Source organism: Podarcis liolepis (genome assembly GCF_965112155.1).
Source record: "Podarcis liolepis genome assembly, chromosome: 8".
Taxonomy (NCBI): Eukaryota; Metazoa; Chordata; class Lepidosauria; order Squamata; family Lacertidae; genus Podarcis; species Podarcis liolepis.
In genome coordinates, this window is record NC_139560.1 from 62,590,188 (window position 1) to 62,615,677 (window position 25,490).

At 44.7% G+C, this 25,490-nt stretch overlaps 1 protein-coding gene across 8 annotated transcripts in view; it reads right to left on the bottom strand.

The window, feature by feature from the left end:
* Positions 1-261: 261 nt before the first annotated feature.
* GCNT2 (glucosaminyl (N-acetyl) transferase 2 (I blood group)) overlaps positions 262-25,490 on the bottom strand; it is a 46,224-nt gene continuing 20,995 nt past the window's right edge. For 4 of the 8 annotated variants that reach the window (XM_083519472.1, XM_083519473.1, XM_083519474.1 and 1 more), the window contains exons 3-4: positions 6,832-6,924; positions 3,030-4,912 (exon numbers count right to left, since the gene is read on the bottom strand). In XM_083519472.1, the coding sequence (XP_083375598.1) occupies positions 4,722-4,912; positions 6,832-6,924 (284 nt within the window). In that variant the 3' untranslated portion in view covers positions 3,030-4,721. Of the gene's footprint in view, positions 2,454-3,029; positions 4,913-6,831; positions 6,925-14,218; positions 18,567-25,490 lie in introns of those variants that run through there. The other 4 variants (XR_014529613.1, XR_014529612.1, XR_014529614.1 and 1 more) reach the window with 4 other exon arrangements.

Here is a 25,490-nt window from a genome sequence, read left to right on the forward strand (position 1 = left end):
CCCCCAAAGAATCCTGGGAAATGTAGTTTGTTAAGGGTGCTAGGGATGGTAGCTCTGTGAGGGGTAAACTACAGGTCCCTGGATTCTTTGGAGATAGCCTTGTGCTTTAAATGTGCGGAGCTGATTTGATCAGTGTATTATTTTAAAGGGAGGGTGTTGTGTGAAGCTGTTGTTAATATTATTATTACATATGAACTCTTCACAAAGATCAGAACTGTGTCAGGAAAAGGTCAGGGAACTATATAAATACATCTGCATAAATATAAATGACAACAATAATTTATTATTTATACGCTACCCGTCTGGCTTGGTTTCCTCAGCCACTCTGGGCGGCTTCCAGCAGATCATTAAAATACAATAAATGCAACTGAACAAACATGTAATTAACGGATTTAAAAGAGTGTGGGGAAGGAAGTTCATGTTTCTTCTAGTAATCCGTTATCATGGAATGCATCTGAATAACATGTTTTATTAATTTCCATTGCACAAAAACATACAGGGGTCCCTAGAATGAAGTATACAAAAGAGGGAAAAGATTGGTTGGAGAATGACACCTACCCACTCTGCCTGTATATATTTATTCTGATTATAGTGATATGTGTGAGGAAAGAGGTCATTTTAAGAGTTCTGAACTGACCATGTAATTCCCCCACCCCACAACATGAATTCTCATTGCCTGTTTAGGTTGCGATCCTAAGGAAAGGCACCTGTAGCCTTTGCAGATAGAATATCAGCCTTGCAGAAGTCAACGGGACTCCAAAGCTGCAATCCTGAACACACCAACTTTGAAGTAATTTCCACTGAGCAAAGCGCGGCTGGCTCTTGAGTAACCTGCACAGATTCAAGCTGCAATCCTAACCCTGCTCACTAGGAAGAAAGCTTTGCTGAGCTGAGAGCGTTTGTAATTCTAACTAAACAGGTTTTATGATTTAGCCGTGCATTGTTATTTTTTCATTTAATTTCCTGCTCACTCACTCAAAAGGCTCATAGAGCAGCTTAGAAATGCCAGTGATAAGACATGACCTTAAAACTGTTGATGGAAACTCATGAACTTTTTGCTGTTCAAAAGGCAAACGATGCAAAACAATAATGGTGTCTCTATTTTACACTTCCTTGTTATCAGATATCATTTTTGCCTAGACAGAACTTATAGGAGTAAACAAGCCAGTGTGGAAAATACGCAGTTGATAATCCTTTTTTTTTTTTAATGGTGAACAACTGCTTGATTTCCAGTTGCAGCTTTGGGTCTGCTGTGCCTTTTAACAACAGCTTGATGCACACAAATTAGGCAGCAGAATCTGTTTCCACTACTTTTAATTTTATTTTAAGCATGCTATGAAAAGATTCGCCTCTACATATCTGGCCTTGAGAAAGGTCAAAATTAGCTGCAATGCACACATCCTCAAGAATGGGGGGGGGGTGTGGGAGATTGGTCAAAGGTCAGTTCTGGTTCATATGTTTCTCTGTACCTTTTATTTATTTAAAGGATGACAGGAACACCTGGGAGTATCTCATTTGTATAATGTGCATTTCAGCATTCATTCTATAGCCTAGCAACACTGCTTAGTGTCCCTTGTAATGCAGTTAATGGGCTAATTCTCCATAAGTCAGCAGACACAACTCAACCACCCATAATGCACCTGCAGGCACCTTGCAACTCTCTTTATGTGTGCTATTGGGCAGATTTGGCAAGTAACTTCATGTATACAAGGGTGGGTTGTGTGTAACTTCATGTATACTGTGTGGGTTGTGGGAGGAGAGCGCATGAATTGTTGAAAGCTTTCTGTTGGGGTTGTAGATTCAAGTTCGGATTTTTCGAAGAGAACATCTGAGGAAGAAGTTGGGATATTGCCAGACTTCAGAATTTGAAACCTCTTTATCTGTTGCAGAGCTTTGCAAGCCAATGAACTAAGGACTTGGCTGTGGACTAACAGAGCAAGGACTTTGAAGCAAAGAACCCTCTCTGGGGTCAGAGAGAGAGGACTACTTGTAACAACTGCTCCTGATGGGGTTATGCTCCCTCTGAAGGAGCAGGTACATAGCTTGGGACTACTTCTGGAACCTTTGCTTGAGGCTCAGGTGGCCTCAGTGGCCACCAGCTTCATCTAGTGGCCCTATCTGCTTGACAGATAGCCTAACTACTGTTTGTCTATGCACTGATAACCTTACGAGTATGTTGGTGATAACCTAGTAAAGTCAACTCTACTAAATGGCTGTTTTCTGTGACTGAGATTCCACAAGGTACACCCAACATTCCTGATATGCAGCACTTAGCAAACAGCTTGGTCTGCTATTTGTTTGATCCAGCGCCGAGGGCCTTCTGGCGGTTCCCTCATTGCGAGAAGTGAGGTGACAGGGAACCAGGCAGAGGGCCTTCTTGGTAGTGGCACCTGTGGAACACCCTCCCATCAGATGTCAAGGAAATAAACAACTATCTGATGTTTAGACGACACCTGAAGGCAGCCCTTTTTAGGGAAGTTTTAAATATTTAATGCTGTATTGTTTTTAACACTCGACTGGGAGCAGCCCAGAGTGACTGGGGAAACTCAGCCAGATGGGCAGGGTATAAATAATAAATTATTATTATTATATGTTTATTAAATTTCTATACAGCCCTTCCTCTGAGGATCGTAACCTCCATGGTAGCCATTTGTGACTGGCGCCCACAGCAGCCAGTCTTTCTCAGCATTCCAAATATGCCCATTGTTCCCAAAGTGTTGATAACCTATCCTACCTCATGTTGTTTTTAAAATATTCAAAATAATCAGAAGATTAGAACCTTTGGATTTTCTGGCACCCATGCGCTTTCTGTTTGTAGCCCCTATGGCATGGTCAATACCATGCAAATGGTGAATTCCGTGTCCTGAAAGTTGTTACTACAGCTGGCCCAAGCTTCTGCCACCAATTCATACAGTGGTCTTTGCATTTTAAAGCAATTTGGTAGAAATTAGCAGGTAACACTTTTCATAGCATGGAGACACTGAGTTATACCTGCAACTTGTCAGTTTGGTGAGGGTTGCTTTTAAAAATTAACAAGAAACCAATCAACTTTATTATTATTATTATTTTACAGTGAGTAGCCTCCAATCCTTGGTATGTGCAAATGTGCTTCCTTAGTAGGAAAACATACGATTCAGTTAAAAATGCAGCAGTCAATGGATCATATCTGAGACAGGTTATGTTTCACAGCAAGAGCTTAACTAAAATTGTATCACAAGTTGAAGGGCTGTTTTCAAAGTGGATATTTTATTAACAAATCCATCAACCCCAAATGTTAACACACCTTTTTCAAGCATTCAGAAGAGCTGGTGGACATTGGGATGGATAAAACATTTTGTGCAAGATTCCAACCACCACTCCCTTCTGCATTTTTATGGGGAGAAGTTTGGAATCATGCACAAAATGTGTGTGTGTGTGTGTGTGTGTGTGTGTGTGTGTGTGTAATCTTATAATATTAACATCTGGAGAGAGAAATGTCTCTGGGCTATTTAGCTTTCTCCCCAATGCTTTTAAGCACTTCTTAATCACCTTTTCTGTCTTCTCTCTAAATCCCAGAAGTTGGGAGATTTAGATTGTGGGCAGAAATGTTTTCAGAAGTGGAAATGACTTCTGCTTAACCAGAGGTGAAACTAGACTTTATTTCACCAGAGTCAAAGACCCAGTTTGCATCCCACCTCCCACGCGCATTTGTGTACACACATACACAGGCTGGGATTCTCAATGGTGCCCCCCTGGAGGCTTCACCTGGGACAAAAAAAACCCTGGCTAGATACAGATCTGGCTTAACTTTATCAGAATGTGTGCAATAGTGCTTAGGCTCATTTCCTCTGAATAAAGCAGTCTCGTTTCTCCCAAGCAACAGTTCCTTGCCACAAAGAGAGTTGGGCCTAATGAACTAGGTCCTGAACACCACTGATAGCCCCTTTCTTTTTTATTTCTGGGATCAATTAACAGTCAAGCCAAATATGGCAAGTGTAAACAGGCAACTGGTCCAATAGAAACATTTGCCCTCCCATCTCTGAGTTTCTATTTCACTCTCCTACTTAACCCTCTGGGGCTGTGATTCAGACTTCCCACACTACCCTGCCATACATGCAATACTTCCTGGGTTAAAGAGGGGAGATAAAACTCAGTTAACATTTGTGGGGTTGGGTGTGGGGTTCTCCTTCTACTGAGAGAATCCTGGAGGTCCAGGAACCAGGTTTCTAAATTGTTGGCAGAGGTCAATTCAGTATCAAGTACAATGCTTGTATGTAGGACAGCAGAAGCTGGCACAAGTTGCCCAGCTAACGAGTTGAAAGCTGAAGCTGAGGAGATGTAGTCAATTTTAATTCACTGACCTGAACCATCACTTAGTGAGACCTGACTGTAACAAAGGGCAAGCTCTAACATGACCAGCTTGAAATCTGAAGTCACTGTCTTTCTCTTGGTTAATACAAACCAGTTCCCAAAGTATTAATAAATAATACCTGAGTGTTTTTTTTCTGGGCAGGGTGAATAACCCTGTTCCAAAATCTTTAAAATATCAAGGAAGCTCAGCTAATATATTGATTGCCCTGAAATCTTGTTTCAGCCTTAGTGCAAAGGTGTTCAAAGTGTTATAAAAACGGCTCGTATTGAGTATCCTGAAGAAGCGCAGCTTCAAGGTGCGATGAATGGTCCAGCCAAAATGCTGGCTTTCCATGACTGTTTCTGTTCATCAACTTAAAAGGTATCTTTTCCTATAGGTACCAACTTTGTTCCACCGGTATCTCACTCTGATTGAGTGTTCTCTCCCTAACACTCAACTCCAGGCATTCCACGGTTGGTGGGTATGTTTCCAGTTCAAACTTGTTAGCAAAAAGGCTTTTGGATTTCAGCAGCCACTTCAGATCACCAGTTCCATAGATACAAATGGCTCTGACATAACGACCTGCCAAGGAATAGGGGAAGAAAAAAAACAATCACACACAAAAACTTTTCTTCTTTTTTGGTGGACAAGACAGGAAGGGCCTGGAATGCATGCCTGTGCCCAAGACCTTAAGTTGGTCAGACCACTCCTGTGTCCAGTTCTGGCTGCCACAATTTAAGGAGGATATTGACAGGCTGGAATGTGTGCAGAGGAGGGCAACCAAGATGATTAAGGGTGTGGAAACCAAGCATTATGAGGAAAGGTTGAGGGAGTTGGGTATGTTTAGCCTGGAAAAGAGGAGACTGAGAGGAGATATGATAGCCATATTCAATATCTAAAGGGCTGTCACATGAAAGATGGAGCAAGCTTGTTTTCTCATCGTCTGGAGGCTAGACCCGAACCAATGACTTCAAGTTACAAGGAAGGAAATTCCAACTAAATACAGTGGTACCTCGGGTTACATACGCTTCAGGTTACAGACACTTCAGGTTACAGACTCCGCTAACCCAGAAATAGTACCTCGGGTTAAGAACTTTGCTTCAGGAGGAGAACAGAAATCGTGCTCCAGCGGCATGGCAACAGCAGGAGGCCCCATTAGCTAAAGTGGTGCTTCAGGTTAAGAACAGTTTTAGGTTAAGAACAGACCTCCGGAATGAATTAAGTTCTTAACCCGAGGTACCACTGTATCAGGAAGAACTTTCTGACAGTAAGAGTTGTTTGTCAGTGAAACAGAATCCCAGCTGCTTCCTTTTATGTTTTTAAGCAGAGGCTGGGTGGTCATCAGCCATGAATGATTTAGTTGAGATTCCTGCATTGTAGGGGGTTGAGATAGATGACCCTCAGGGTCCCTTCCAACACTACACTTCTATGATTCTGTGTGTGTAATTGTAATTGTATGATTCTATGTGTGTAAATATTTTATGTAATTTCCAGGCATTTTAACATATTACTAAAAGGGGGGGGGGGCGCTAGTGGAGCATTCTCAGTGTATCACCAATGGAAACATTTAATGTGACCACATAGTAGCGAGAGCTGTGTTGCAAGAGGGAAATCTCTGCTGTGTAGCAAAACCACATTCCCGTCTTTGTTTTCCTTTCAGATTCAAGGAGATGAGTGCTACATGGCTGGATGAGCAAAGTACACAAAGCTATAGAGAAATAAACAAAAGAGCAATAAAGAAAGGAAGCAGAATTAGGAGACTGCCCTGTCTGGAATCAAAGGGAGGCAGTTTGCTTCAGGTGTGACGTTCAGGAGGGGTGGAACGACCACACCCTGGATCCCTGTCCCCAAGCAGCCCCCTTCCTCCCACGCTGGCTGGTGGCTCCATCCCCGGCGGCTGAGCAAAATGACAATGCACCACTACTGAGGGAAGGGAGTAGCAGGCAGTTCCCTTTCTGGGAAAATTCTGGCTGCTGCACCCTCCTTGTTGTCATTTCCTCTAAGCTTGTTCACTATGGCTGCAGTTCAAAACCATTGTTTTGTGTGCCTTCCCTTCTATTTTTTTTCTAGCTCCTCTTCTTTTCTATTTTGTCAATAGTTTTCTGCTCATTACATATTTGTTTTTCTCCTGTTCTTTACTCCTTCCTTCCTTCTGCCCCTCCTCTCAATATGCCACTCTTTCTGGCTCCTACTCTTCCCTTTCCTCCACCTCTGTGCATCTGATTTTTCTTCTCCTTTTCTTTTTCTTTACAGTCCCAACTCCTACAGATTTGTTCCCAGATATAGTCAACCGAGCAAGGGTTCTGTACGTGAGACAGCTGAGCGGCCTTATGTAGGTCTACTAAAAACAAAGTCCCATTTTACCCTATTACCTTGCTAACTGGATCTTTATCTTTCCTACTTTATGGATGTTAACAATGGTTTTGGGAAAAAAATCACTGGGGAGAATCAAGCTTCCTGCAGTTGACTGAAACAAAATGCCAAAACTACGTGTTCTTTACCGTGACATCCTCCATGTTTGGTTTCATCATTGCTCCACTTGACAGCTCTCAGGTCACCTTCCCATCTACCATCTGGCATGGAGCCGGGGACACCTGTTTGTTGAAGAGAGAACACAAGAGAAAGATAAGTCTTATTCTTAAAATGAGGTGGTTCGCTCTTGAAGAAGTGAACACTGTTGTGCCACCCTGTTGGAGATCCTCATTCATCTCAGTTTCTTCAGAGGCAAAGGTTTTTATTTGGAAGCCTCTGGCTTTTGCCCGAGCCAGGTTGTGTTAAAAACAACACACATATCCTGATCTCTAAAAGTTATTTCCAAAATCTCCAGCTGTATAAATAGTTTCTGCATCACAAAGGGAGGTATGGTTTTCCTGTCGACCTGTGAACCCTGCAGTAAAACAAAGTTGAATGTCCATGCACAAGAACGAGCCTGGAGGAAATACTATCTCCGGTCAGTCTGCATGTGCTGCTTATGATACGTCCTGCAAATGCCATGAGGAATGTTTGTGTTCCTGGACCCAATACCAACTTTTGGAAGAAATGCTGAGAGTCAACAGAACTGGTTGCACTGTACACAGGCATGAATGGAGTACAGCAAAGGTGAAATTTGTGGCATCTACTTCATTTTTACTATGGCCCAAAGGTCCAACAATCAGAGCCGGTGCAAAATAGCAGCTGCAGAACAATGCAAAACGGTGCTTTTGGAGCATGGGAGCCTTACCTACTGTAGCCCAAATACTCCAGGTGTATATATGTATTGAGTTACTGCAGATTAAGGATTCTAAGCACAAACCTCTAAAACTACCCCACAGGGTTGCACTAAGATATGGTAAAAGGGAACCAATGAATATGAATATGTTATAGGTCAGGCTTCCTCAATCTCGGCCCTCCAGATGGTTTTGGCCTACAACTCCCATGATCCCTAGCTAGCAGGACCAGTGGTCAGGGATGATGGGAATTGTAGTCTCAAAAACATCTGGAGGGCCAAGGTTGAGGGAGCCTGTTATAGGTGAACAACACAGAGGGAAAGATTCGGCAAATGAGCCTTGCTAACAGAAGCCCACACAAAGACTTCTAGTAATGCAGAGCTGCTTACCCCTGTCCTTGTGCCCCCAAAATTGGTTCGGTAGGTGGGTGGGAGAACCCCCCTAAAAAAACAGTGCAAGGGGGAGACAAGAGATGGGTGACCCTTCCACCTGGCAAACTGAAATGTTTGCACTGGTGGAACAATGGCCATAGCAGAGGCAGATTTTGATCTTTCAAATTTCAGCAGTGCTCTGTGTGGGCCCAAAATTCAGCACCCCCCACTTCTCATCTTCTGTTCTGCTCAATTCACTACGTTATAGTTGCAATGTCCTGCAGCACCCCCTAGGCTTGGCGCCCAGTGCAGGGGAACCAGTCGCACTGCCCTAAATGCACCGCTAGCCATATAATGATGTTGAATTCCTCCCAGATAATTTTGTTTTTTAACTTGCATATTTTACTTCCTGTTGTTAAGCAACTGGGAGTCAGAAAGCCAGGGCTATCTACTACAGATCACACAAACATCTACCAGCAGATTCTGATCTGCTTGTTTACCCATCTCTGGGGTAGAGGAAAAACACTAAGGTAACAGTAGACACGGCATGCATAAGATTATTTGCAACGCAATAGTAGAATCAACGCACAACATTCTGCAACAAACCTGAAACAGCAAATTATGCTCAATAAATGGCACTTACTCTCAACTCCCTAATTCCACTTCCTTCCTATGGTAGAAGCAGATGGGCTTCTTTCCTGACTCTCAGTGTCGGCTGATCACAATAACAATTCCCAGCATGTTTCAAGGACATTGCTCAGCAGCTAAGCTTCCAAATACCACAGATATATATACTGAACTGGTTCTTAGATGATATACTTAGCTGGCTTCCTTTGTTCCCCCAATGAAACGGAATCTCATTAAAAATGGTAAGTAGCTCCAAGGTTCTTGGGGGCAACAAATCCCTACAACAAACCTTAACTGGTGGCATTCTGGTCTTGTGGCATTACTCGCCACAATCAATGGAAAAGGAATAGCCTACTGAGTTTGGAAGACTGGCATTGTGGTGCCAGTTTTCAAGCAAGAGGGATAAAAAATAATAATCCCAGGTTATTAGCTAGTCTATCAACCTGCTAGGTTGATAGTTGCATGCAAAGCTGCATGAAGGGCCCCTGAGAAGTGTCTCCAGCAAGTCACCCCACCGCACTGGGTTTCATGCTAGGCTGGGGAGCCTGTGGCTTCCCGGACATCCTGGAAGCAGCAGTCACTTTGGCACAGCCTTGGCGAATGTGGGTACGGAGAGTGGCAGAAGGAAAGGACAGAAATGCTCTATGTACTTCCTTCAGTCAACTTAGCTTAGGATCACAGCCTTGTTTTGGATGATTCCATATTGGCTGTGAGTCCTGGAAGACCTTGCCTCCCCCCTGCCTTGCAGGCTTTCCCCCGCCTGGTCTGGGAGGGAGGGGCCCTGACTGACTCCAGCTACAAACGCTAAGGCTGCTGAAGAGGCCAGAGACCATCTTCTTGGCTATCTTACTATGATTTATCTTGGAACTGTTCAATTTGGTTGTGTGCTTTTTGATGTGTTTTATTTATTGTTTCTCTCAACTTTTGTAATTCTGGTTTCTTTTTCATGTTGTAAGCTGCTTTGAGCATGGTTTTAACTATGGAAATGCATCAAATGTGTATGTATGTATATTTATTGTTCATGAGGCTTTTTCTGGAGTTTGTGTATAGGAGACTGCCGGAGCCCAAGAAAAATATGAGAACCTTATCTTGGATCAAAGTCACTGCAGATAAACTAATAATAGCAGCAGTCCAATGGAATTTTTTTTTTTGGGGGGGGGGGGTTCAGGTGAGTACTACTTGGGACACCCCCCCCCCAACTATAACCCTCAGGCCAGCATCTTTGGAAATCTCATGATGGTGAAACCAATTTTATGCTATCTTTTATGAACTTCTGGCATCCAAACACTTTGTCCCCTCACCCCACCCCAAGATTATGCCTAAGATCCTTGCTTCCTTTTCTTTGGCTCATTTGCCCCCCAGGAAATGGATGAAAGGGCATGTAAATATCTGGACATTTCATTGTTGTTCAGGTTTCACTCTTGAAGATTGAGAAATAGCTCGGAGCAATGGAAAGGGCGAAACAGAAGCTCCCAGGAGGGCTGACCTGTCTTTCCAGCCAGTGTAGCTTTACAAGATCCAAGGAGGTGGGTTTTCTTTTCTTTTTTTTGCCAAAGGGTATAATTTGAAAGATAGTTGAAACATTACTTTACCCCAGGTGACAAGTATGAGCACTTTGCAAAGCTCCTAACAAAGGAGTGCCCTCAGGGGAGGTTTTAAGGTCAGGAAAAGTAGTTTGGGAAGAAAAGGGCTGGGCTCTTAGAAAATGAATTACACAACAAGCAGCAAGTACTGTTGTGATACATCAAAGCTGTTGTGTGCTTTAGCCAGGGTGGTTGTGCTACTTTACCAGGCTGCTCATCATGGGCATTCCTAGAAGGATTGGTTGGCTGATCATAGAATCATAGAGCTGCAGAGTTGGAAGGGACCACGTGGGTCATCTCGTCCAACCCCCTGCAATGCAGGTTTTTTTTTGCCCAAGATAGGGCTCAAACCCACGACCCTGAGATTAGGAGTCTCATGTTCTGCAGACTGCCAGGGATGGGGACTGATGGTCCCCCGGATGCTCCTGGGCCCCCTACTCCCATCATCTTTGACCATTGGCTGCACTGAAGGGCTACAGCTTCCCCATCTCATGGGAGATGGAATTTAACAACATCAGAAAAGCAACATGTTCCATGCCACAGAACCACAGAACAACCTGATTTGTGAGTTCCCAAGGTTTACAGAACATTCATAGTAGCCCTTTTAGTCCAGCGAACAGATTTATGAGATAATTCTGCAATCTGTGCCTTTTGAAAGCTTCAGCACCCAGTACAGCAATCATCCAGTTCCACCATGAAGGCCATTGTTGATATTCTTCAGCAATGCACACTGTTAAATGGTGGAACTCACTCCCACAGGGGGCAGTGAAGGCCACCAACTTGGTTGATTTAGAAAATCAGACAAATTCATGGAGGATAAGACTATCAGTGGCTACTAGCCATGATGATCATGTTGCACCTCCACTATCAGAAGCACTATACCTCTGAATATCAGTTGCTGGGGGCTGAGGTCGAGGAAGTGCTCTTGTGGCTCAGGCTCTGCTTATGTGCTTCCCACAAGCATTTAGTTGACCACTACAAGAACAGACCCTGATGTTTGGAAAGATGGAGGGCACAAGGCGAAAGGGACGACAGAGGACGAGATGCCTGGACAGTGTTCTCGAAGCTACCAGCATGAGTTTGACCAAACTGCGGAAGACAGGAGTGCCTGGCATGCTCTGGTCCATGGGGTCACGAAGAGTGGGACACGACTAAACAACTAAACAACAACAAGAAGAAGAACAGAACCAGTTCGGCCATTGGCCTGATCCAGTAGAGGTTCTTATGTTCCAAGATCATCAGCTGGCCAGAGCACCTACAGAGGTTTCTTGGCAAAATACAGTATTTCTTTTGCAGGAATCTCCTGTACTGAGTTATATTCAAGACATACACAGAGTAGACCCGCTGAAATGAATGGATTTAAATCAAATGCAATTAACTTAAGACTATTGATTTCATTAGGTCAGCTGTGAGTGTGGGCGAGTCAGATACATCCCTTTGAGTTATCAGAAATGCATTAAGACACTGACATCTAATAACCTTCTTTATGTACTGGAGGTGGGTCCCCCTCTTTCAAGTTCTATTATATTTCTTTGGAAAATAGTTTGCAAATTCAAATTGCGTGCGTACACACACACACACACACACACACACAGGAGAACAAAGCTTCTGCAATTTTATTTCTTTCGGGAAGCAACATTAATAAGAGAAACCAGAGATCTGAAAGGAAGAAAAGGCAAGGGCACTGAGAATTCCCTCTGTGCCAAATGTCTAGGATGCATGGACAATAATAGCAACCACCCTGCTCCACAGGCCCAATTCACCTGCCTGGGCTTGTTAGAGGAGGCAACTAACTAGCTATTACCATACCTTCAGGGAGCTGGTATGGCCACTGTGTGGTACCCAACCCAAAGAGCAAAGGTAGCAGGCTGTTAGATGAAGAAAACATCTTTCTCAGAGGAAAAGTGAAAACTGGGGGAGGGGGGAGGGGGCTACAATAAGACTGATTCAATAAATAAGAAAAGGGGGGAAATTGGGGGGCGGGGGAGTGAATGAGGGTCTGTAGAAAATGGTGGAATGACCAGCCACATTTGCATCTTCATGTTGCATCTCACGACACATTTTATGTCTAAAGCTTACCCACTATATAACCTACAAGTGGGGAGGGGGGAGTGTATATATTACTGGGGTTTGGACTAGATGACCCTCATGATCCCTTCCAACTGTACTGTTCTATGATTCTATAAGTCAAAGGAAAGTGTGATTTACTATCTGGTTCAGTACCCAAAGATAACACTCTACTGAGAATGCAGCATGAAGCCAGCATAGAGGCATGGCAGGCACTGCAAATGAAGCTAGGAAGCCTCTGAGTGGAGTTTCCCTTTGAAGCAAGATTTGGGAGAGTGCCTCACATTCTGTGTGACACCCCAAATCACTGCAGCTACTGCAATGAAATGCATCACAAACCAGAAGACCATAACGAATATATACTGCACACATTCTTCTGACCACATGAGGTAACCAAGGGAGACAACATTGAAAATATTCTGACGTTGTTAAAATATGTTAAGCCTAACACAATATCAGGTTTATTTGTTTATCTTTTCCATAATCAACATGCTTGGAGTCCAAGTTTGCATGCCTGTTCTGAGCCCTAGGTCCTGCCATCAAGCACAGTATTATATCATTTCTCGATTTCAACTCTTAACGCAATGTTTCATAGAGCTTTGTCAGTTGCTAGGAACATCACAGCCCATTCATTTGCTACAAACTTGTCATGGAATTAAGGTTTTCAATTGCCAAAAGGAACGGATTCACTTTTTCAATAGTAAAATCACATGAACCACATATTTTAGCTTGGTTTTGTGTGGAAAAAGTGATTCCTTTTTGTTTGCCCTGAATCTTCCAACTCTTAGCTTAATTTGAAGCAACCCAAGTTATTGCATTATGAAAGATGGAGGAAATAAGTTTGTCTGCTTTCTCCACATTCCGCATAATTTTACACATCTCTATCATGCCACCCTCTCCTTACTCATGGTTTTCTCGTGCTAAGCTTAACCTTTGCTCTGAAGGAGATGCACCAGGGAAGCCCAAAAATGTAAAATGTGGAGGCAACAGCTCATCGCCATTGTAAGTTACCCAGCAACTGGTTTTGAGAGGCATGGAGGCTCTAACATTTAGGTGGCAATACCTAACTCAATGAAGCTTACTTCTAAATAGATAGGCATATCGCTTCACTGTTAGTTTTCATGTTAACAGCCACTGGCAGGCATTCCAGACATACCTGTGGTGCTGTTAATCACAGCCAGCTCAGATCCCATAAGCGCATATGGAAAGCTGTGTGTGTGGTTGACCCAGATATGCATCATTTTACACCTACTTACATTCACTTTCATTTTCCCTTTTCTCACCTGCAGGCATAGATTTGGTGAGATTCTTTTGGAGCGCTTTACCTCCTTGAGTATCTGTACCTCCATGTGTATCTGAAGAAGTGTGCATGCACACGAAAGCTCATACCAAAAACTAACTTAGTTGGTCTTTAAGGTGCTACTGGAAGGAATTTTTTTATTTTACCTCCTTGAGTTTTCATCCTGGCTACCTCACTGCTTACCCTCAATTCCAGATCACGCACAAATAAATTACATTAAATAGCCCCAGGACAAGATTATTGGGAAACTCCACCACTTCCTTCTTTCTGATACATCTGTCTATCTATAAGAAAGAGGCATTGTCCTCTCATCCTGCATCTGCCAAGTCCCACTGTTCCAGGACTTTGAACTAAGTTCCATATGCTGTTATTATTACAGAGCTCAATAATCTTGGGTCTTGTGTGATCAACCCTTAACAGCGGTGCCTGTATCCAGGCAATTATTCCCTGCACCACTGGGAACAATGTGATTTATTTTTGAACTGGAAAGGGTGGGAAATGTGTCCTTGAAAAATAAAAGCAAGGTGGAAAGCTGTATAGGGTTTTGCTCTGTGGTTTGGACAGCTCACGGTTGGAGTTTTGAGAGATGCAGTGAATTATTTCCCACGCTGAAGAGGCTCCATCTGGAAATGCCCTTAGCAAGCAAGTCCTGGCTACAGGACAAAAGAAAATACACACGCCTTGGGAGACCAGAAACCACCCAAATCAGAAACTGCCAGATGCCATTAACGTACCTGGTATCCTGTTGAGCGTCACCCAGTAATGTTCATCCGGACTGTAGGTGTCCTTGGACCATTCCAGCAAATCGAGGGCCCGTTTGTCCTGGAAAAGGAACTCCACAAACGGCCTGGTGAGGGCAATGTAGGCAGAGCCAAAGTAAATTGTCAGATTGTGGGGCGCAGGTGATTTGAGGGTACCGGTCCTTTTCATGTAAGAGGACTCTCTGTCTATGTGCTCCTTGTAAACGTACTTGGTCCTTACGGTGATCGGCTCAGGAGGGAGGATGCCGGGGGTGATGTTCTTCCCTTTGAAGCTTTTCAGGTGGTGAATGACTTCCCTGTTGGTTTTCAACGGGAAGTCTTGGCCGCACATGTTGAGGACATACTTCCAGCGAACCTCGGAGCGCAGCAAGTCCTTCATGCAGTTCAGGTCGGCCTGGAGACGCGAGATCCCCGCGTAAATGACCGGCTCGGCTTTGGACACGAGGAAGGCGTTGGGGAAGCAGCCCACCAGCCTCTCCACGCTCTGCTTGTAGTCGCCGGACACCTTCTCGTCCACGTGGACGCAGTACACGTTCTGGGGCGCGTAAAGCGCGCGGAAGACTCTTTCGAACGTGGCGAACTCTTTGTGGAGGGTGATGACGTAGGCGAGCGGGAAGGCGACCTCTTCCTCCGAGAGGGCTCGCGTGACGTAGTGGCTGCCTTCCACGTACTCGGCGCAGCCGGGCGACTGCCCGAAGGGCGTGCGCAGGTGGTTGCCCCACACGAACGCCTTCTCCTCAGCGGCCAGGGCGCCGCAAGCCCCGCGGAGGAAGTCCCCTTCTCTCCCAGGCTGGGGCTGCTGCCGGGGCTGTTGACCCCGCGGCCGCCGGGCCTCCTCCTTGGGACCCGGAGAGCCGGGCTGGCCGCGGAGGAAAAACAGCAACGCCGTCAGGCTGCTGAGGGCGAGCGCTACCAGAAGGTAGGAGAGCCGGCGAGGCAGCATTGTGGCGCGCGACGCCAAAGCCGCCAGGCGCAGCGCGCCTTTCCCCCCGCCGACCGCCTCAGGAAGGAGCTCCCGCCGGCTGCAGCCCTGCCGCGCGCGAGGCATGCGGCTCCTCAGCTGGGCGCCGCCGCGCTGCATGGGGCTTCTTCCCGCATGCCCACGGCTAGCGAGGTCGCCAAGGCAGGGCTTTTCTGTTCGCTCAGCCTGTTGCTAAGCAAGCCGCCCGGCTGCCTCTTCCTAGCGGCTGCAATGGAAGCAGGCTGTGCGTTCCCTCAGAGCGCAGAGGCGCGAGAGCATCTCTCTTTGCGCGCGCTCCTCGCCGGACTCCTCGCCGGCTCTTCTTTGGTAGCCCTTTGGTTCAGCGGCTCGGCCCCGCCTTCGGGGAACCGGCTTCTTCTTTGCTCCCGGCCGTGTGATTGGCTGCTGGCGCCGCGGCTTCCCCGCCCACCTGTCGGTTTGGGGCCCGAATCCTCCGGGCGCGTGTGGAGCAGGTTTGGGGCGCCCGACCCGCTTAGCATGTGAAAGGGAAACCCTCAGGGTGAAGGAGGGAGAAGAAGGCCTGCAAGCCAAGGCGAACATATTGGGAAACAAAGAGCTGAACAGCAACCCAGGGTCTTCTTTCCATTGAGCAAGCCACGTTTACACGAATTTTTTTTTTATTTTTTCTTATAAATTTTATTGAATACAAAAAAAGAATATCAAATAAGAAAAGAAATACGAAACAAATTTCATACATATACACATAAACATAGCTATTTATACATCTATAAAGCAATATTCAGAAAGAAAGGTGGGAGGGGAAAAAGAATAAACGAAGAAAGAAAAAAGGAATAAAAGAAGAAAAGAAGAAAGGAAAATTAAAGATGGAAATTTAGAAAATAGAAAAGTGTTCACCATAAACAGCAGTTTCAGATCTATACTTGCATACGGCTATACTGTATATTTCCATCTTGCAAGATATCAGCCTTAATTAAAATGTTTTAAAAGACTTCCACCGTTTACGCCACACGTCTTTTATACTTCAGTCACCAAAACCTCTGTTCTTCATATCCACATTTACACGAATATAAACAAATACCTCAAAAGAGGCTTGTGGCACCTTGAAGACTAACAGATGACAGTCATGGACCAGTCGTGAGATGCATCAGGTGTTTTATCTTCAGTTGGTAGGCCTATGTACCATGGAAGGCACCAAATTTTGCCATATGGCATTGGACATCCCTCTGTCTTCTGCAGAAATGCACTGAGACTGGCTACTTCTCTGCAACTTCTTGAATGGGTACTTGTATATGAACTGTTGAAGGCTTTGTCACCCTGAGCAACAAGGGTGGTTCTGGTATAACAGAATGGGAGGGGAGTGAAGATCTCCCTAGAGACTAAGACAGCTTGTTCCCCCCCTCCCCATCAAACTCGGCTCACATGCACACACACAGACACAAGCAGCATGAATCAAGAGTTTAGGGACATGAGGGACCAGTGGCGTAGCAGTGGCTGCTGGCTCCCGGGGCGGGGCAAGTGTGGTGCTCCCCTGGTAGACTGGGCAGCCCAGTGGTGCTGCCACCACCTCTCCTCGTATCCTGCTCCCAGGTCAGGCCTGATGGACTTTCCTTCATTGGAGTTTTTAAACCAGAGCCTAGATGGTCCCCTATTATGCATTTCTTGTATCAGCAGGATATTGGAACAGGGTTTCCCAAACGGGGGTCTCCAGCTGTTTTTGGACTACAATTCCCATCATCCCTCGCTAGCAAGACCAGTGGTCAGGGTTGGTGGGAATTGTAGTCCAAAACAGCTGGAGACCCAAGTTTGGGAAACCCTGGACTAGAGGATGATCAAGGTACTTTCCCAGTTTTTGATAATAATGGGTTTCCTATCATAGCCCACTGTATTTTGAAAGAAATGTCAATATCTATCAATAACCTATTGAAAAGATAGATTAAATAAGATAGCTTAGTAATAAAAAGGATATATCTTCACTTTGACTTGTGCCTCAAATGCATAATCAAAATTCTAAAGTGATTTTTTTTTAGTGTTGTCCTTCCAGTACACACTAGTATAAAACACAGGTCTTAAGGCTGAAATCTTACAGATATGAATAGCCAGCATAGGAAATTAACACCCCATGTACAGGCTTTGAGGATTGTGAAAGACTAGAGCTATTTTTAATGGATTTACTGTTAACAATGAGCTATACATACTTCCTGGTTAGGACAGAACCTAGTTATCCAAAGTCCAAATTTACCTAAGGTGGGGAAGAAAACTAATAAAACCAGTGTGTGACCTGTTGTACTCAGCTTGCAAAATGATTTTTCTTAAATACAGGTGTCTTTTTATTTATATGTTACTATTTGAATGCTAGTATATAATGTATATAATAAAATGTAGGGAAACACGAACAGAGGAAAATTTCCAGTGTTAACAATGACTCCTTCTAGGTCAGAGGTATCTACGTAATGTGGTGCCCATCAGATGTTGCGGCAATACAACTTGCATCTTCCCTGATCATTGACTGTATTGATTGGGGTTGATGGAACTTTGTGGCAAAAGAAATCCAAACTTCACATTTATGCCTATGGGGCTTGAACAGGCATTGACCAGCTAAGAAAGAGATGGACAGCTGAATTAAAGTATGGAGTAACTTGGGGGGGGGGGGAGTTGTATTCTGTGTGTTAGGAATTAAGAGGAAATTATTTGAAAATAAAACTGTTGGTACAAATCTGGGGTGTGGCTACACCTGGAATGATGTGTTCAGTTCTAGTTGCCAGACCTAAAAAATAATGTTGTGAGCTGGGGTGTGTGTGTGTGTGGTTAGTCTAGTCTGCATGATGCCTGAGGCCTTTCTAGTTCCTGGGGTAAAATCCAGCGGGGGGGGGGGGTTAAATCTAATAGAGGGTTCCATTGTTGAACTAGCTAGGTAAGCTTCTTAGTGAGATAATGGCTTAAATAGTGTTTTTAGCATAACAGAGGAAGTGGCTCTGTGCCAGAGGGCAGGTGGGTGGGGGGGTCCCTCCATCACCTGGCTGGTAGTGAGAAAAACAAAAGTCAGAGGTAGGGTGTGTGTGTGTGTGTGTGTGTGTGTGTGTGTGTGTGAGAGAGAGAGAGAGAGAGAGAGAGAGAGAGAGAGAGAGAGAGAGAGAGAGATGGGTTATAAACAGGCAGAAGTGAGAGAATGAGAGCCATGCTTGATTTCTGCTTGAACCCAAGGCTGTGACTATGGGGAGAAGCAAGACCTCTTGAGGTGTTAATGCTGTGGGTCCCCCCAAATTAGCCCCAGGTTGTATATATATGTGGAAATAATCCTTATATAATTAAGACGCCATGACATCTGCTGCCCTTCCAAGGAAACTGAACCCTGGGTGAGCACCTGGAAACGCTGGAATATCTCATTTGCCCAGGACTCAGCTAGACTGGTAAAGAAAAAGTGATTCATATGCTTTGTATGTGCAGTATAACATTGTGCCCACAGATGCCAACGTGGAATCCCACTTTTCCTCTACCTGTTTTCCCTGTTTAAGTTTACAACTCTTTAAACTGAAATGCTTCTTTGCTGCGTCTAGATCCAGCTCCAGAGATTGGGGCGGTGTTTTACAATATTATAGAGTGCTCAAGACTGTGAACCTGCATTCTCATTCGCCTTGTGAAGCAGGAGACAGGGCTCTATAAGGATCTGATACGAGGCCCAAAGCCGGTGTGTGTGGCCCTAGACTCCTGTAGCCTTTAACCCAGCAGTGGACAGTAACAGATGGCTCCAAGTGCTGGATTGTGTAACTATTAGCTTGGTTCAGGTTTCCTCTTCCTGCTTTTCATGAACCTGACAGGTCAGCCTTGGTGTGTTTTTTCAACATCATTTGGGGAAGCAAACCAGTTTCTGGGTGTGCTGCAGACTTAATTCTTATTGATTGTACACCTTTGTGTTAAAAGGCAGAATTTGGCTGTCCTCTGAGGAGAGGTTTTTGCTTATTTATTTCCATGTTCAGGCTTTTGAATGGTGAAGGAACGAGCTGGCCAAGCACTAGAAGCTAGTGGCAATTTCAAAATTTTGCAACAATTGAAAAATTGTGTAAATAGGAGGAGAGGGGAGGGAGGGGGAGGGAGGGAGGGAGGGAGGAGAACACACACACACACACACACACACACACACACACACACACACACACGTGTGAAAGTAAGTACCAGCACCAGAAAAAAAAATTGTTGCAGGAGGAGCAGGTTATATTTCTCGGTGGGTACGAAAGAAAAATAACAGCAGATGTTAATGACAGGAGTTCAGAAATGGGGAGGTGAGAGAGGAAGTGAGCTCCTTTGGCAGCGGTGGCAGTGGGGGTGGGGGAATGGGACAATTGCCCCACCTGCCCCCTCTAGTCCCATCTATGGTGAGGATTTATAAAATCCCTGCTATCTCAAATCACAAGAGCATTCTCACACACCATCCGGAGGGAGTTTCCATTGGTTCTGCACTTCAAAAAAAATTACAATTGTTCTGGTATGCATATACAGTGGTACCTCGGGTTAAGTACCGTATTTAATTCGTTCTGGAGGTCCGTTCGAAACCTGAAACTGTTCTTCACCTGAAGCACCACTTTAGCTAATGGGGCCTCCCACTGCCGCCATGCTGCCGGAGCACGATTTCTGTTCTCATCCTGAAGCAAAGTTCTTAACCTGGAGCACTATTTCTGGGTTAGTGGAGTCTGTAACCTGAAGTGTATGTAACCTGAGGGACCACTGTATTGATAAAAGTGCCACAGGTGCCGGCACAAACTGGCTGCCATGGGCAGCAAAGTAAGAAGTGCTAGTATGCTGCAGTGGACTCTTTGTCTCTCTCACACACAAAAACCCTGGTTTGGCATCACAGAATGGAACCATGCAGGCAGAGTACAGTGGTACCTTGGGTTAAGTACTTAATTCATTCCAGAGGTCCGTTCTTAACCTGAAACTGTTCTTAACCTGAAGCACCACTTTAGCTAATGGGGCCTCCCGCCACCGCGCCACCACAGCACGATTTCTGTTCTCATCCTGAAGCAAAGTTCTTAACCTGAGGTAATATTTCTGGGTTAGCGGAGTCTATAACCTGAAGCGTATGTAACCTGAAGCGTATGTAACCCAGTGTACCACTGTAGCTGAGTAGATTCATGCAAAGAAAAACCGGCCATGCACTGGAGGAGGAAGAGGAGTGCGGGGGGAGCGCACCGCCCCTGGCAGCACAATCCCAATGTGGTGCTATCGCAGTTGCATCCCCCACCTGCGCTAAGCGCCACTCCCCGAGGGCGCATGCCACATCCCTGTGGGTGGCGCTCCACACCTCCAGGATGCACGTCACACCCCTGTGGTGGTGTAGCACACCCCTGGGACACGTGCCAACCCCATCCCTGCCTGCTCTCCACTCCCACCCACCCCCGGTGCTGGAGCATAAAGCTCTGCCACTGCCGCCATGTTTGAAACAAGGGTATGCAGCCCTCCATGCCCTTTCTATCCAGCCTTGGAAATGCTCTCCCTGGGGCACACATGTCTGCTCCCCAAGCCACACTGCTCCCCAGTCCTCTTTGCCTAGTTTGAATTGTGATAGTGCCTCTTGCTAGCCTTTAGAGGTGTGTACATATGTAGGAGGGACAAGGGTGGCACTGTGGGTTAAACCACAGAGCCTAGGACTTGCCGATCAGAAGGTTGGTGGTTCGAATCCCCACGACGGGGTGAGCTCCCGTTGCTCAGTCCCTGCTCCTGTCAACTTAGCAGTTCGAAAACACATCAAAGTGCAAGTAGATGAATAGGTACCACTCCAGCGGGAAGGTAAACAGCGTTTCCGTGCGCTGCTCTGGTTCACCAGAAGCGGCTTAGTCATGCTGTGCTGGCCACATGACCCGGAAGCTGTACACTGGATCCCTAGGCCAATAAAGCGAGATGAGCGCCGCAACCCCAGAGTCGGTCACGACTGGACCTAATGGTCAAGGGTCCCTTTACCTTTACCTTTACATGTGTAGAAACCTCTGACTTTTATGTGACTGGAATTTAATCTATTGTACAAAGGTAAGAGTCACACCCATTGCTCTGCCCACTTTTTGCTTCTGGCTCCATGCAGTTTTCTCTCTGGCTCTGCTCACCCCTTGCACTCCCTCCAAGCCCACCCCATATTCCCTGTGAGAGAATGTGGCCCTAGAGCTGAAGAAGCAAAGCCTTATATTTGGGAAGGGGTGAACCAGGTAGCAGGTGGCAGAGGTCTCCCACAATGCAAGAATTTATTTATATGCATATATCCTGGTTTTCCACTCTTGAAAACACACACACACACACACACACACAAATCAAAGCAGTGCTCAAGGCAGCTCACAATATTCTTATTGGCAGCTCAGAAAGAAAAGAAAAATTCATAAGATGCAATATTGAAATATTATAACAGCAATCACAATATACCAATATCCATGTGACCAGTATAATAAAAACTGAGATTTTAAAAACCTGAGAGAATTTTAAAAACCTGAAACATAAAAAGGGCCATAATGATGCTCCATACAAGCCTCTCTGGGGAGATTATTGCTCAGCAAGGATGCCGCTGGTGAAAACAAAACGAATGCACAATATTTCAGCATAAACACAACTGCACTCCTGCACACTCCAGGGAGTATACGTATGTCCCATTGAATACAATGGGGCTCAATTTCCTCCCTAAGAAAGCATCCTTGGCATCCCCTCAAAAACTTCAGAACTTAATGTAGTGGAATGGGGACCAATGACACTTTTTTTTGGAGAAAGCCTTAAGGTGATGGAAATATTTGCTGATATGGCACTACTTCATCTGAAAGTTCATTGTTTTAAATGCCATTAAAATTTGTGTTAATATTTGGCATATCTACATTGCAAATTTAAACTGGTCTGGAAGTGAATTACAGTAGTGGGTTCTGAAAATGACTTGTATTGCTTGATAAGTGTGTTTATAAACCATGAACTCATTCAAAGAGCTATCACGGTGGTATGCACTAAAATCATTAAAATGTCACAAAATTATAAAATAAAATGCGGAACAAATTACTAACACTGAAGCAAATTCATTCTCAAAAAACACCTAGTGAAACAGAAGCATTTCCAGGAGGGGATGAAATATCAAAGTTGTTGATTCTGTGTCCCACCCCCCCCAAAACCCCCTCATTTTCATACAATTGCAATTCACAGTTTCAAGCCTAGAATCACGATTACTGCAGAGAACTGAAGATCTTGTAAATCTGTGGCATAGGCACAGCCTAATGCTGTTACAGTGCAATTTTTAAGGCAGAGAATTATGGTATCTTGCATCTCCTATCCGAAATTACCCTTTTGGCTACCCAACCCTTGTACTGAATCCGGAAGTTGACCTTTGTGTAAAATAAAAGGACTCTGGCAGCAATATTGCTTGTCTGGCAAGCCCGTAAGTCTGTGACAAGTCAACCTTTCAGTCATCGTTTTATTTCAAAGCCAAATATATAACCAAGATTGATTTGATTTGTCCAAACATTCACACCCTTATGATTCATCAATTCATTCATTCAGCCTTCATTGGCATAATTTAGACAATAAAATCATAAATGAGAAAGAAAGAAAAAGCAATCTATAAAACATATGATTCATAAAGGAGGTGGCAATAACTTAAAGGAGGGTTGATTGTGCTGCTCTACGTTATGCTTAACTTAAATATTAAACTTCTTAATTCTACCCCAAAAGCTGAATAAATAATATTTACCGGTAATCCTAATGCTAAGGATAAGGAAGGCATGACTAACTCCTGCCTTCCCTAATGCTCAGTTTGAGGTCATGTTCTGCCTCATGGCTGCTAGCCATTTAAAATACTGTGCTGTCAAATACGAGGAAATGTTGGCACAGAAAGAACACACTTAGTGTGATTTTGACCTTTTTGACCATTTATTTATTTCTTATTCACAGGCATAGAAATATAGCCTTCCTAGTTTATCTTATACAACAGCCACTTTAATTTTTTTTATGAAATATAATATTAATTGAGTTCAGGAAGGAGGAGGTTGCTATAAATAAACTGTTGTGACTTCTGACTGTGTGCGTGTCTGTGTACACCACTGAATAAACTGGTTGCCCGAGCCCACACATTAATTTGGTTGAACTTTCTCACCCTTTGCTGGCTTGGACATAGGTAAAGGGACCCCTGACCATTAAGTCCAGTTGCGGACGACTCTGGGGTTGCGGCACTCATCTCGCTTTACTGGCCGAAGGAGCCAGCGTACCATTTCCGGGTCATGTGGCCAGCATGACTAAGCCGCTTCTGGCAAACCAGAGCAGTGTACGGAAATGTTGTTTACCTTCCCGCTGGAGCGGTACCTATTTATCTACTTGCACTTGATGTGCTTTTGAACTGCTAGGTTGGCAAGAGCTGGGACCGAACAACGGGAGCTCACCCTGTTGCGGGGATTCGAACCGCCGACCTTCCAATAAGCAAGCCCTAGGCTCTGTGGTTTAGACCACAGTGCCACCCACGTCCCCTGGCCATAGGTAGCACCTTGCAAATTGGTAAGCAGAAGCTCACCATACGTCACATGCAGGCATGTGATACAATAAAAGAAGCCTGCAATCTTATTCCGAATGCACTTGAGTCAGGAGGAGCACTGAAAACTAACACTGATGCATAGGAAACTGTAATTATAATACGTGCATTATTAGATTATTGGTCCACTTAGATTAATAATAATAATAATAATACTGAACATTCTGTTGCCAAAAAAGAATCGCACATTGACCAATCCCTAACTGCAAATCAGCCTGCGCATGCACCAAGCAGGACTTAGGAGAACAAAGGGATCTTTGCTGGTGAAATACAGAAGAATCTACCATGGGCATAACCAAGGAGGGGGGGGCAGGAAGGGGCAGCCGCTCCCCCGTAATCAATAAAAATAAATAAAAATACATAGCTGACTGAGGTTCTGCCCCCCCCAAGGCCTGCCCCCCCAACAAAAATCCTGGCTATGCCCATGCACTCTTTTCTATCTACTGACCAAGGTAGCTATCCGCCTCTGATGGATTCTACCAGGCAACCGTAAACCACACAAAAGACTCAAGTTTTATGCATTGCAAAGCATTTATATTATGGAAGGCTTTTCATCAACTGATCCTGCGTTGACAATGTAACCTTCAGTGTGAGACCAGGTGTGGAAGGGGTCCAAACGCAAATGAGATTTATAGCAATGTTGTTCAGATGCCCATGCTTGGATGAATTCAAGATTTAAATTGTTTTAAAAAGGAAGTAACATATCTATCTGCAACGTTATCATCAAAAGTCAGGAAGTCACTTAAAAAAGAAAGAAAGAAGTGAAACAAGATTTGAGAGTTTTGGCATGAAAGTACTCACTGAAATGTTCATACCCACAGCAACAATTCCTTTTGAGAACCCTGCTATTTTGCCCCCATGGGCAGGAAAGCAGTTAATCACCCTACCCTGGCTGCAATCAACTTAACCAACCCCTCCCTTCCTGTTGCATCTCCCTAGGAGGCTGCATTGCAACCCTTCAGCTGGGAAGCACTGTCCCACCATTCCATTGCCTTATTCTTGAGGAGTTCAGATTAAAAACCTCAAACAGGAAAACACACACACATGCCTTATAAAGGTAATAGAGCATTCAGATGCAAAAAGTGGTAATAAGACAAGCCAGAAAAGCAGGCATCTCCCCTCACTCCATGTTTTGATTACTACATTCCACACTCCTGATATAACACAAACATCAATTTATTAACCTTAATAAGCAGCGACAAAAAAAATACTCTCACCATGTGCAGTTTTACATTTTAAACTGACATAACTCATTAAAAAATGCAGATCTGAGTCTTTCCAGTGCTGCCATTGTGCAAAAACTGAGTAATAGATCCTTATAGAATAATAGAACTGTAGAGTTGGAAGGGACCACAAGGGTCCTCTAGTCCAGCCCCCTGCAATGCAGAACTCTTTTGCCCAACATGGGGCTCGAACCCACAACCCTAAGATTAAGAGTCTCATGCTCTACCAAGTGAGCTAGCCAGCCATCCCACTCACTTGTGGATTTTACAAGGGATCTCTTCAAAGTCATCATCTAATAACAGGCCACTTCTGTGTCCACAGTTGTATTCTGTTATTTGTCAGTGACATTATTGTTATGCCAGGTGAGAATCAAGGAGATCCATGAGGATCTGTGCCTTGGCTCAGTGGTGTTGTGGTGCTGGCAGGCACGGGATCAGTTTCTCTTTTTACTCTGCGGTCTACCAATGTAAATTGGTAATTTGTATTGTATTGTATTGGTAAAATGTAAATGGACGTGGGTGGCGCTGTGGGTAAAACCTCAGCGC